This window comes from Dendropsophus ebraccatus, chromosome 6, assembly GCF_027789765.1.
Source record: "Dendropsophus ebraccatus isolate aDenEbr1 chromosome 6, aDenEbr1.pat, whole genome shotgun sequence".
Classification (NCBI taxonomy): Eukaryota; Metazoa; Chordata; class Amphibia; order Anura; family Hylidae; genus Dendropsophus; species Dendropsophus ebraccatus.
Window position 1 is genome coordinate 93,436,424 of NC_091459.1, and position 13,983 is coordinate 93,450,406.

General features: G+C 42.5%; 1 protein-coding gene across 1 annotated transcript in view; it reads left to right on the plus strand.

Annotated features, from left to right (window-relative positions):
- Nucleotides 1-13,983, plus strand: part of LOC138795802 (ceruloplasmin-like) — a 57,394-nt gene that overhangs the window by 3,803 nt on the left and 39,608 nt on the right. Inside the window, exons 2-10 of the mRNA XM_069975384.1 lie at nt 335-579; nt 3,813-4,025; nt 4,111-4,281; nt 6,227-6,481; nt 6,581-6,755; nt 8,192-8,331; nt 8,771-8,917; nt 10,362-10,558; nt 13,593-13,743. Of these exons, the coding sequence (XP_069831485.1) occupies nt 335-579; nt 3,813-4,025; nt 4,111-4,281; nt 6,227-6,481; nt 6,581-6,755; nt 8,192-8,331; nt 8,771-8,917; nt 10,362-10,558; nt 13,593-13,743 (1,694 nt within the window). The remainder of the gene's footprint in view (nt 1-334; nt 580-3,812; nt 4,026-4,110; nt 4,282-6,226; nt 6,482-6,580; nt 6,756-8,191; nt 8,332-8,770; nt 8,918-10,361; nt 10,559-13,592; nt 13,744-13,983) is intronic.

Consider the following 13,983-nt stretch of genomic DNA (forward strand, 5'->3'; position numbering starts at 1 on the left):
ACAGTTGCCCTGGTCACACAGTGTAGGTTTCAGTGCCCTCTCCAGCAGCCGCCGCACAACTCTGGGAGTTCTAGTGGGTCGTGACGTCACCATTATATCAAGGAAGTGAAGACTTGATGCAATAGTACAGTAAGTGCAGCGAAAAAAGCAGTTCCCATTATAAGTGTATATTGGGGATTTGTATTAATTTTGGGAGGTAATACAATACTTTAATGTAGGGGATAATGAACAATATTAAAAACGATGAATATCATTAAGTTATGTTATACCTGTGTATAGCTAAATATTCTGTTCAGGGTATGGTTGTAAATTGTGCATTCTTCTTTATATTCAGACATGCCAGCACCTTTCTACAACCTGGCCCCAACAGAATAGGCAGAGTCTACAAAAAAGCCATTTACTTAGAATATGCAAATGAGTTTTACACGGATGAAATCAAGAAGCCGGACTGGCTGGGATTTTTGGGCCCCATTATGACAGCTGAAGTTGGTGACACAATGACAATTCATCTCAAAAACTTTGCATCCAGAACTTACTCTTTACATCCACATGGAGTGGAATACACCAAGGCGAATGAAGGTAAAATACTGTGACAACAACACAAAGTAACAATGATAACACTCTTTAATGATAAATATCACTATGAAGAACAACAAACAGTAAAACAGTAAGTCACACTAACATGTCAGTTTTCTGCGGCCCCTATTCACTGAATAGCGGCCGCAGAAAACCTGTCAGTGCACACAATGGAGCGTGCAGCTCAGGCCGCATGCTCCATTGTGTGCAGCAGCGAATTGGGATGCAGGCGTGCATGAATGCACCCACATCCCAATTCAGCAGCAGTGTAGATCTTCTCTGACACTGGCCATTCCGTAACCCGGCCGGGTCACGGAACGGTCGATGTCTTACACTGTCGGAACATGGCCTAACATTGTATCCACTAATTAACTTAAAGGGGTAGTCCAGCGGGGGGCATTTTTTTCCTGGGACTGGGGAGGAGGTGGCTGAGGGAAACGACGTCCACTCACCTCCCCGATTCCAGCGGCAGGTCCCGCATCGCGGTGCTCCGGTCCCCGGTTCCCGGCCGCTTCCTGGTGTGAGACGTGACGTCTCAGGTCTGCTCAGCCAGTCAGTGATGGAGGCGGGATCCTTTTCAAGTCCGCTCAGATCCCGCCACTGTCACTGACTGGCTGAGCTGACCTGAGACATATCGTCTCGGGCCCGCGTCAGACACCAGGAAGCAGCCGGGGACCGGAGCGCCGCAAAGCGGGACCCGCCGCTTGAACCGGGGTGGTGAGTGAACGTAGTTTCCCTCAGCCACCTCCTCCCCGTTCCCAGGAAAATAATGCCCCCCCCCCCCGCTGGAGTACTCCTTTAAGGCTATGTTCCCACTTCATACAGATGAGCACAAACAACGGCCGTTGTTGTAAAACCATGTCCGGAATTAATGTTCATGATCATTAATTCGTAAGCAGCCTAAGGCTATGTACCCACTATGTGCTAACAACTAGCATTCTTTAATGAACCGACATTGTTGTAAGACTACAGCCGGAATTAATAATCATGAACATTAGTTCCGGCGGTTGTTTTACAAAAACGATAGCTGTTTGCGCTCATCTGTATGTTGTGTGAACACAGCCTAACGGTGTCCAACCATTAATAAAACAGGACAGAAGGCTACAAATAATTATATTAACAAAAAGTACTGTACTCACCTTTCCATAGTTTAGGATGTCACGTCTGCCTCAAAAGCTCACTTTGATGGCATACACAATATTTTTATGCAACTAATATACAGTAGTGCTTAAACTTTAGAAAACATTTTTTATATTTCTACATACGTTTGACCTGTGTATCATAAGGCAAACGCTGGTGATATTAGAAGCATAGTCCAGAATGCGTGCCGCAGGGGAGAAATCCTGCAGATAGTAGTGAGGAGATATAATAAAGATGAATGAAACTTCTGGGTTGCTGGTTGAGGGAAACATAAGTAGGTTGGTGAAGGAGTTTAAATTCAAGACAGGTTACCAGTGTACTGAGCAACAGACAGCAGAGGTGTTGGTATGGACTTTATCCTGGCTGCTGTGGTCATTAGGGATGGAAGCAGTGCTTGTTTAGTGGAAGTTATTGCTCACAGTTTCAGTAGTCGAGGTGAGAAATGGTTAGAGCCTGGACTGGTGGTTTAGCAGTAGTAGAAAGGAGACGACGGCACTCCAGCAGTCAGTGGTGCTCAAGGTGGAGTAAACCAGCAATATGTAGAGAAAGGCCCGGCACTCACCAAATCATTTTCTTCCTTTATTTTAGTGCAAATGCATCAGTATTACATCAGTACGCGTTGCGGCCCAGCATGGCCTACATCAGCTTTGGCCGAAGCTGATGAAGGCCATGCTAGGCCGAAACGTGTACTGGTGTAATGCTGATGCATTTGCACTAAAATAAATTAAGAAAACGATTTGGTGAGTGCCGGGCCTTTCTCTGCATAGTGGCTTAGCAGTGTCAGTGGTAAAGTAGAGACAGATATGAGAGAAGTTTTTTTGCGAATATTACAGGTTTTCCGATTGTGAGAAAAACAAAAAGTGTTGAACCTCAAGGCTAGAAAGAATGATGGTATAACAGATGGAGATGAAGACATCTGGTTTAGGTAAAGAAGATCATTGGTAAAACAGAAGGAGCTCAATTTTTTGAAGGTTAAGTTTGGAAAACATAGAAGGCAGGGCAGCAGAGAGAGCCAACAAGCACACATCTATATACAGAAAAAAAAGACAAAATTGGTCAGCTCTCCTAGAACACTGTTCACACTAGGCAGGAGCACGTTGCCATGGCTGAAATTGCAAGCACACAAAAACACAGAAAAATGCAACAGCTCACCGCAACAGAAAGGTACAGACCCACCATAGACATGAAAATAGTTAAAAGCAGCCCCCCCAACTGCTAAAAAAAACTCCCACAAAAATAAGGAGTCTCTTGGTTACTATTTGCAAACAGTGTAAACTGCCCCACCACGATAAGGTGGCTTCATGCTCGGGGCAGACCCTACACTATACTATGGCCTCTCCATGGTGTGTAATACGCCTATGCTCTGGGCATGCAAGATCCGTCTAATAACTGCAAAAATCATTACACCACCTGGGTGGGACAGGTGGAGTGCACGACTAAGTAGAGGCAGCCACTCCCCCAACTTTAACACAGAAAAAAAAAAGACAAAATTGGTCAGCTCTCCTAGAAAACCGTTCACACTAGGCAGGAGCACCTTGCTATGGCTGAAATTGCAAACACACAAAAACACAGAAAAATGCAACAGCTCACCGCAACAGCAAGATACAGACCCACCATAGACATGAAAATAGTTAAAAGCAACCCCCCACCACCACCACCACCAACTGCTAAAAAAAACTCCAACAAAAATAATGAGTCTCTTGGTTACTATTTGCAAACAGTGTAAACTTCCCCACCATGATAAGGTGGACTCATATCGAGGCAGACCCTACACTGTACTATGGCCTCTCCATGGTGTGTAATACGCCTATGCTCTGGGCATTCAAGATTCGTCTAATACTTGCAAAAATATCTCATCTATACACATCTATATATTTCAGGAAATTATAATGTCCACTTGAACCCACTTATCCTATACAGCTTGAACCAGCCTGGCAATGCCTCTAACCTTATCTAGTAGTATAACACTACCAATAAAATATGCAAAATGTAAACACACAGTATAATTGTATTAGATTTACACAATAGTAAAGTATGACTGAAATTATGTTGCAATATAGGTTGATGCCAGTAACTACTGTATATTTTATACTCAGGAGCATTATATCCAGATAATAACTCTGAAGCACAGAAAAAAGGTGCTGCTGTAAACCCCGATGAGTCGTACACTTACAAATGGGACGTTGTTGAAGATCAGGGTCCATCTGCCAAAGATGAAGACTGCGTGACCAGGGTTTATCACTCTCACATTGATGGTCCAAGAGATGTCTACTCAGGACTTGTTGGGCCTTTAATTATCTGTAAAAAAGGTGGGGAAAGGAGTAAGTGATAGAAGAACTTTTACATATTCCTATCTCCACTAATCATTTAAGATTATTAACCATTTATTCACAGATAAAATAGAAGAAATAGAGAAGAAACAGTATGAGGAGTTTATCTTAATGTTCTCGGTGATAGATGAAAATCTTAGCTGGTATCTGGATGAAAATATCATTGCCTATTGCACTCATCCCGGTTCTGTTGATAAAGAAGACGAAGACTTCCAAGAAAGCAATAAAATGCATTGTAAGTCTTTGATACCCTATGTATATCCTGATATTATCATTAAGGCTATGTTCACACTTGCATTGCAGCTTTCATTTATGACTGAATCCATAACGCTGGCAGATACAACTGGCTCACAACTGTCCCCATTGAGTTATAATTGCGTCTGTAGGGTAATGGAGTGGTGTTATTCCTTTTGAGGGCCTCTGCAATGGAGGGTATTCTTGCAATAGTTTCTAAGAAGCCATTAAAAAACTAAAGTCCTACATGTAGGAAAAGTCTTGTAACATGTATGGTGTCTTTCCAACAGACTTGTAATGAATGAGTTTTTCAACAAGAATGCATTGCAGAACCAAAGGACAGATATCATGAACACACAATCATTACATGTCTGTTTCTCTAAGACAACGAGACAAAAAAAATAAAATAAGTTGAAAGGTAGTAATAAAACAATGCAAAAAGTCCAAATTGCTACTATTTTGTATATATAGCTAACCTCTGGCACTTCCAGAGCGAATGAGTAGAAAGTAACACTTTGAGTGCAGAGTCAAACCACATACTGTACAAGGTCTGCTTGTAGTCTTATAACCCCGGGGATGGATTGGCCTGTACAGGAGCTGTATACACAGCTAAATGGTAGGATGTGATGGTCAAAAGTATTTGCACAATTGATTAATTATTTATTTTAGATACATATGGAAATGTAATAATGAATTAGTTGCAATTGTGGAAATAGCTCTTAGAGATGACCTGTCAACATCCCTGACCTGTCGGTTTAAGCAAATACATGCAATGCCCATTAAATAACAATTTTAGAACATATTTTCTTATAGCTCTGTGATGGGCTGTTCCTCTGTTATTCTTACTACAAGTGTATGACTCAATAACCAACTGGGTGTTACCAGTTGGGGGGGTGTCCCTATCCGGGAGCCTATCTATTGAAACCTGACAGTACCAGACAGCTAAGACACATATAGTAACCAGGTTTTGTTATTCAGTCATACATTCCTAGTAAGAACAGAGGATCATAAAGCTATGAGGAAAGATGTTCTAGAATTATTATGTCATAGGTAATACATGGAGTGGAGATCAATAGAGACCTGTGCACTAAGAAGAACAAGGTGGAATGGTGAGTACTAACCTACCAGACAACTTTTCTACATACAGTACATAAAGAAAAAAGTTAATTACAGTATTAGCTACTAGTCCATTTGGGTAGTGTAACGCCTGGAGTAGTGGATCCACTGGGCCGTCACTAGCGATAGTACTAACCTCACCAGGGAGCGGAGTCTAAGGGGCCGCTGGTTTTCACCAGAGCCCGCCGCAAGGCGGGATGGACTTGCTGCGGCAGGCGACCCCCAGGTCGCTACCCCTGGCTTGGTTGCTAGTGACGGCAGGCGAGGCGTGGCAGGAGCAGTAGGCAGGAGATAGTGCAGGCAGAGGATAGTAGACGTGCTCGCAGGTGGCGGACAGGACTCAGGAACAATGGGAAGGCAGCGGGCAAGGACTAGGGACAAGGACTGAAGACAGGAACAAGGGACAAGGACTAAGGTCAGGAACAACAGGGAGCTGGGCCAAACGCTATGGGAAGCATATAGAGGCTCCAACACCTGTAGTGGGGCAGGGTTGGAATTTATAGGGAGTGATAGTGTGCATACACCAATTAGGAGCGCACTGCCCCTTTAAATCTGAGACAGCCGGCGCGCGCGCGCCCTAGGAGGCGGAGGAGAGGTGAGGCGCCCCCAGGGGCCGAACTAGCAGCAGCGCCGGGTCCCTGCACAAAGACCCCGGCGGCTGCATGGGGCAGGAGGAGGTCGCGGCGGCCCGGAACACGGGACGCCGCCGCGGCCGTGACAGGTAGTTTTGGCTCCATTATTTCATTATCAAAGACAAGGCTTTGTGATCACTACATAGAGAGTTGTGGTTTTCTCTGTCCACCTCTAACTGATATCTTTCTGTGTTACAGCTATCAATGGATACATGTACGGAAACCTCCCAGGTCTCTCCATGTGTGAGAACACAAAGGTCAAGTGGTATATGTTTGGCATGGGGAATGAAGTAGATATTCATTCAGCATACTTCCATGGCCAGGTGTTAACACATCAGCGTTATCGTGTGGATACTATTAGTCTTTTCCCAGCAACAATGATCCAGGGTACAATGGAAACACAAAACCGTGGAAAATGGCTCCTCAGCTGTCAAGTCAATGACCATTTAGAAGGTGGATTACCAGCAATGTCCAAACCACTGTTTATTTGACTTAGTTGTGTAGTAATAACTGTTTAGCTTGTCTCTATAACCAGTAATATCTTGTTTATAGGAGGCATGCAGGCCATATATGAAGTGAAGAGCTGCCCAAATAAAGAGCCCAAGAGTCCATGTAAGGTCTGCTCAACCAAAAGACATTATTATATTGCTGCTGAAGAAATAATCTGGAACTACGGCCCAACAGAAGTCGATCAGTTCACTGGAAAAAAATTAGATAATCCCGAAAGGTAAAAAGAATCTTATTGCTATAGAGCTGGGGGAGAATGATGGCTAAAAGGGCATGTACATGAGTGTTAGATGTCAGAGAAGTGCCAACAAGCCACTCCATAATTATATATAGGACTAGGCACAAAAACGTAATCTTTGCCCAAGGTGAAAGAAATATTTGTTATAAAAAAAATGGGAAACCAAACTTAAACTAGTCATAATGTTGGATAATCCATGCCTGGATTGTATATGATCCTAATAAAACATGTATTTTATATATGTAAGATATAAATACAAAATATATTTGATATAATCATATACATAAGATATCTATCTATCTATATAAACCAAAAAATGTAGACGGCACTATGCAGCAATAGCTCCGGTGGGTGCACAGCCCCATAGGAGTTACACTCAGACTCCTGCTGAATTCCAAACAACGTAGCGATGAGGCGGCACTCCAGATATAGTGAATAAAGCAAGTGGATTTATTCACCCATTATGTGCAGTACAACGTTTCAGTTCCTCAACAAAACCTTTTTCAAGCAACACATACGTATATCACTGAGCAGCAGGCACATTGCCATTTTTATAGGAAGCCAATGGAGTGTAATATTATCATATTAGTGTCTAAATAATAGCTCATTACATCCAAATAATAGTATCTTTGTGTCATATGATATTGCCAAAGAGTTTTTCTATTGACCTCCATAAAAAAAAAAAAAAAAAAAAAGAAAACAATCCAAACGGTCGACTACAAAAATTAGGTTGACTACGTTTTTGTGTCCGTTAAAAAAAAAACAGATCCATTTAGATTTATAATGGAAGTCAATGGAAAAACTGATCAAAACGGATGCACACAAATGCATCAGGTTTTTTTTGCTCAAGAACGGATTGCATAAACGCAATGTGAACCCAACCTACCTGCTTATACTGTATATTGAAGTAGACAGTGGGCATCTAACAGTGTCATATTCAGAGCTTAGACCTATCACAGCAATATGTAGGTGTAGACTAAGGTAAGGATGGATGAAGAGGCCCTTTAAGTGGTGGAGGTGAGGTACAATTGCCCCTTTTCTCAAGAAATAATTCAGTTGTGGTAATGCTGTGTCCGTCACATACAACCAGCAAAAGACAACCAAACCAGCTTAACCAGTGCACAATGGGTTCCACCTTCATCTACTAAATCATAAAAACAATAAAATACTTATTTAGAGGTGGGAGATCTTTTATTGAATGTGTCAGTGCTGATCATGTCTGCATTAGCTGATCTGTAAAAACCTCAAAAGCAAACATGTTTCCTGTATTACTATTCTAGAAACCATAGACCATGTCCATGATAGTAGATGAAAACTGAAGGATAAGGATGAGCCCACTACTAGCCTCTTTGAACCAACTGTGTTCACAGCATTATTATATTGTCCATTAAAATAAAACATGGCTTTCTACTTTATAGTGAATCAGCAACATTCTTTGAGCAAAGTGAAAACAGAATTGGAGGCTCATATAAGAAAGTAGTTTATGTAGAATACACAGACGCAACTTTTACCAAGAAGAAGGAAAGATCCAAGGAAGAAGAACATCTTGGACTTCTAGGTAGTTAATTCTAAATCAATAATTTTACTAGACTATGTGTAGTAGAATACTTATTATTATACATCAGTAGTAAATAACTCTGTAATAATAAATATTATTGTTAAGGGGTTTTCTGGGCTAAATTGTTTGAGGGCCAGTCTTTAGGATAGGCCATTATTCATCAGGGTGCCATCCATCACCCCAGCTGTTTATTAATCACACTACACAGTGAATGGGCTCAGAAGCAATTAGCTCCCTTCACTGCCTAGTGGCCAGTCCTGGGTACTGCAGCTCAACTTCCTTTCACTTCAATAAAAGCTCAAGAGGTGATGAGGCATTTACACCATCTCTTTGGGTTCAATAGCAATGGTGTGACATACAACAGACATGCCACTGATTTGTAATAATGTATTTAATTCTATATGATTACCTCTGATCACTTCTATGTCTTGTATAATAGGGCCAGTCATTTTGGCACAAGTAGGAGATATCATCAAGGTGACATTTAAAAACAATGCAGGTCGCCCATACAGCATCCAAGCACATGGGGTAAGCTACACAAAAGACATGGAGGGTGCTGTCTACAAGACCGGTGACAACACTGAAGGTAAAAATTAAACTTACGGGTCATGTCAAAATTTCTGTTCTGTCAGCTATACCCAAAGATTTTATTTAAAAGTTTAATGTGGTATTAGTTTTATTAAAGGGGTTATCCAGTGCTACAAAAACATGGCCACTTGTCACTTTAAGAGACAACACGACTCTTGTCTCCAGTTCAGGTGCAGTTTGCAATTAAGCTCCATTCACTTCAATGGAACTGAACAGCAAAACCCCGCCCAAGCTGGCGACAAGAGCGGGGCTGTCTCTGGAAGAAAGTGGCCATGTTTTTGTAGCGCTGGATAACCCCTTCAAGGTCTTTGCTATAACATATCTTGCAGTTTATGAAATAATTTGCGCCTGCCCAAATATCCTAGACAGGGACAACATGTTTCAGAATGCAAGTAGCTCCCCCCCCCATCACCCCTAGCAAACAGGTCATTTTGTTGGGAAAAGTAAGAGCCAGCAAGGCATTTTCCCTGTAGTATTACATGGCAGCCGATTAGCTGTAATACAGTAATGACACAAGTCCAGCAGAATAGGGATGGCTCTCATAATGTAGTTCTGCCATCTAGCTCATAGAGAGGGGTCCTAAGCTAGGGACCCCTCAGTGATGGCCAAACGCCCTGATAAGGCATATGGGAAAAGTTTGTATTTATAAGACGACCCCTTTAAGATAAAATGATCAATCTTTTTCAGCTTGGTAAAAATACTCAAAGGGGGGCTTCTATGATTGCTGCGCCACTGAAATACATGAGAGAGAAGGCGCAAATTCGCCCCTTCTCCCTGGTGTATGCCAGCCGTATCCCTGCTCACCCGATGGCCAGACAGAGGGGGCGTGGCAAGGTGGGTAGGAGGTGTGGCCAGACTAGCAGGCGTAAATCATGTGTAGATTTCTGCGCCCACTGTACAGCAGCAGTAGCAGGTGGGGTCAGGCAGGCACGCGCCTCCTGGTGAATCTGGTGGGGCAATAGGGGGCAGGGCTTAATTTGAGAATGAGTAAGCCAGCCCAGTAAGTGTTGTCTGCATTGGATCCCCGAAAATGAACATACATTCCCCTATATTATTTCCCATATATTCTGCAATAGAAAAGCCCTGCTATGTCTGAGATGAGTGAAGTGCTTACTATGTCCACTGAAATATCTTGTAGCTGTAATTACTGGGGCCAAACTCATTCCTCCTTTTCCCCATACAGAAGCTGATTATTCAGGGAAAAGTGCCGATAGTCAACCAAATAAAATAAACCAGCGTTGTGATTAGGGCCACAAGATGATAAGCGAAACGTAATTTTTTATATACTGACAGCTGTTCCTCTTTGATGTATACGTACAGCATACATTCTTATCTTGGGTTCCTACGGTACCATCTATTAATTGAAAGTAAATAGAAGTCAAAGCACATGACTTGTATTTTCGGCAATTAATAACATTAATAAAACATTAATCCAAATACAGAGTCCCCTGCTTCTCATGTGGCCCCTGGAGACACATTCACATATGAGTGGGATGTACCACAGAGTGTGGGTTCAACTAAGCACGATCTAAACTGCTTACCATGGCTGTACTACTCCTCGGTGGATGTAATCAGAGACACAAATTCTGGATTGGTCGGTCCTTTACTAGTGTGTAAGACTTTAATTAACGACAAACAGGTTAGTAGTGTTTTTACTTGTTTTTGTTATATTATGTATCATATTTTTATAGAGCAATTACCTCTGTATGTATATATATATATATATATATATATATATATGCATAATTTTTCCTCTAAAATAATGAATAATGTATTTGTCAGGTTACATGCCTAAAATCGTGTTTTAAATAAAGACAATCCCTTGCAAAATGAGACATATGGAAAACAATTGTTTTTATGAGGAAACCCTCTTAAAGGGCAGAAAAAAAAATTCCCAGTTTGGGTGTGGTTTTGCATCTCAATTTTATTAAAGGGGTTGTCCGGCGATAAAAAATTATTCACAGAATAACACACATTACATACAAAGTTATACAACTTTGTAATGTATGTTATGTCTGTGAATGGCCCCCTTCCCCGTGTTTCCCCCCCCCCCCCCCACGCTAGACCCGGAAGTGTGGTGCATTATACTCACCGCATCTCGTGTCGTCCACGGTCTCCGATCCTCAGCAGTGACGTCTTCAGAGCGACGCTGCAGAGGGCGGCCGGCACTCGGGAAGATCCGCCGGCCTCCCGAAGAAGACGTCACTGCTGAGGATCGGAGACCGTGGTCGGCACGTGACAGGTAATGTATAGCGCACCACACTTCCGGGTACACGGGTGGGGGTGGTGGGACACGGGGAAGGGGGCCATTCACAGAAATAACATACATTACAAAGTTGTATAACTTTGTAATGTGTGTTATTCTGTGAATAATTTTTTATCGCCGGACAACCCCTTTAAAGTAAATGGAGCTGAACTGCAATACCACACACAACCTGGGCAGAGATGTGCTGCTGTTTTTGCAAGAAAATAGCTGTGCTCTTTTGTAATCTATCCCTTTAAAGGCTATTTAAAGGGGCTTTACCTTGGATATGACCATATCGGGTGAGTTAAGTTCTAGTGAATCAGAATAGGGCTTGATCATGGATCTCAACCAGCATGGTCATATCTAAGCTTACCTGATGGCAGGGTTGACTGCACACTGATTGGGAGAAGCTACCTAATAACAGGTACACTGGCAAACAATGGAAACCTCTCTGTCAGGAGTGTGACTTTGCATTCCTTGGTCTGTGCTGGGCGATCGAGGAAGCGCTGAGTTTGTCTGTTTTTTGCACTGTATGGGTTGTCTGAATTGTGTCTTACTTTCCAGCCACACCCGCCTTGCTTGTCAGACTTTGGCAGTGCAGGGGTTACTGCACTGCTAGGTCTGTCCAGCTGAACTTGGTGCTGGGATCAGGGCTGATCCAATCAGCTGCTGGACCTAAGCTCTGATCCTGGTTAAAAAGAAGCCAGTTGCTCAGTTCCCTGCTGGCTATTAGAGTAATCTACTCCCAGCTCCCCTTATCCCTGTCCTGCGTACCCTGTCCTATCTACCCGCAGTTGTTACTCTGTTACCTGATCTCCTGCCTGTTACCAACTATCTGCTATCTTCCTGATTTTGTACTTCGCTGCCCGTGTATTGCTGACTTGGCTCGTTTGACTCTGCTCTATTGTGTTTGTATGTCTGTCTGTGTTTTGTGTTTCACTTACATCAGTATAGGGATCGGCACCGTGGTTTTCTCGCGACCGCTTAGGGTCGTTTGCGGCAAGTAGGTAGGGTCATAGGGTGGGTCTAGCTTCAGGGCTCACTGTCTCGTACTGTTTCTGCCTACCAAGTCTGACACTCTCTCTTTCAGAGAGGCACCTACCCAACTGCTGTCAGGTGGATCCTGGTGCTAGAATACTGCTTCTCCTGCTTTCAGACATAATCATAGGATTTCCTTTCCACTTAGGAGGCGCTGACTGTATCCTGTATTTTTGCAGCTCCCCCTACTGGTTGTTGCAAGTATCCTAAGTTTATCATTTGCTGTCTGAGAGGAAGCAGACATTTTGGTGCTCTCTATGGCTAAGTTCACACAACGTCAAAAAAAGAGACGTCCATTATTGCTGCGATTTAATTGACTTAATAGCAATGCATTGATGGAATAATGGACGTCCTATGCACACAGTGTATTAAATAATGGACATTGTCTGCACGGACGTCAAAATAATGATCATGTCAATTATTTTAAGTCTTTTGCAAACAGCGGATGTTATTTTTTAGTTGTTCACATTTTTTTTTTTTACCATCCTTTCACTATTTTTACTATTAAATTCAATGGAGTTTGCAATTAAAGACACACCTAAAGGCCAATTAGTCCACCTAATGGTGCGTTTACACAGGCAGATTTATCTGACCAATTCTGGAAGCCAAAGCCAGGAATGGACTTCAAAAGACAGGGAATCTCAGTCTTTCCTTTATGACCTGCACCCTGTTTATAGTTTGTTCCTGGCTTTGGCTTCAGAAATCTGTCAGATAAATCTCTCTGTGTAAACGCACCATAAACTACTAGACTAATGTACTTACAGCTGTCAATGACAGGCGGCAAAACAGTGAAATGATGTTGGAGAGGAAAAAACATTGAATGAACATAGCCTATATGTGAACTACTGTGCCTGAATTCCAACTCCCTATGAACCAGGACCGTATTTACCACTAGGCACCCGTGTTCCGGTCCCTAGGGCAGCACCTTGCAGGGGGGCAGCACCAGGGAGCAGGGGGAAAGAAAAAACGATTTTTTTTGTTTTTATTTTTTTAGTTTCCCTCCTCCCATTCAGATTTGCCAGTAAATCTGGTGTTTTTGCCAGGGGGGGTGGGGGTATGGTGGTATTGGTCAGGTCTGGTATCGGCAATAGGTGCGTGAAGATGGGGCGTCTGCAGGTTTAGTGCCTAGGGCAGCAGCAGCTGTTAATACAGCCCTGCTATGAACGTGTTACAAAATTATAACAGGTGTCATCTTATGTTATGAACTTATAATAATAACTCGCAGTACACCTGTCTGTCCCTTTCAATAGAGGGGCCCATTCTCAGTTTTAGTATTTGGCCTAGTATTTTCTGGGAATCTCCCAGTACATTAATATTCAGTAAAATATTTGAAACTATGTATACTCAGGAGGTGTTAAGATATTCTAAAGATGTGCTCATGTGGTTGCAGAGAGGAGTCGCTCACAACTACTTCATGATGCCTTATGTATTTGATGAAAATAAGAGCTGGTATCTAGAAGAAAACATTGAACGTTTCACAAGGAGCCCCCGCACTGTCAACCAGGAAGATCCAGATTTTCAGGAATCCAATATGATGCACTGTGAGTGTTTGCTAAGTTCTAGCATTTGGTGTGTAAGTAAAATCCTTTGTGGTAAGACCTGAACTTTTATGTGGATGTTTTCAGGCCCAACAAGTTTTTAAGTGCTTTTTTCTATCCATATTTTTTTTTAAGCTGGGACTTCTATCCATATTAGAAACACGAAGAGGCATCTCTGTCTAGTCAAAGCAGCCTAATGCTTTGTTCACACACAGTATTTTTGCTCAGTATTTTGCTCAGTAT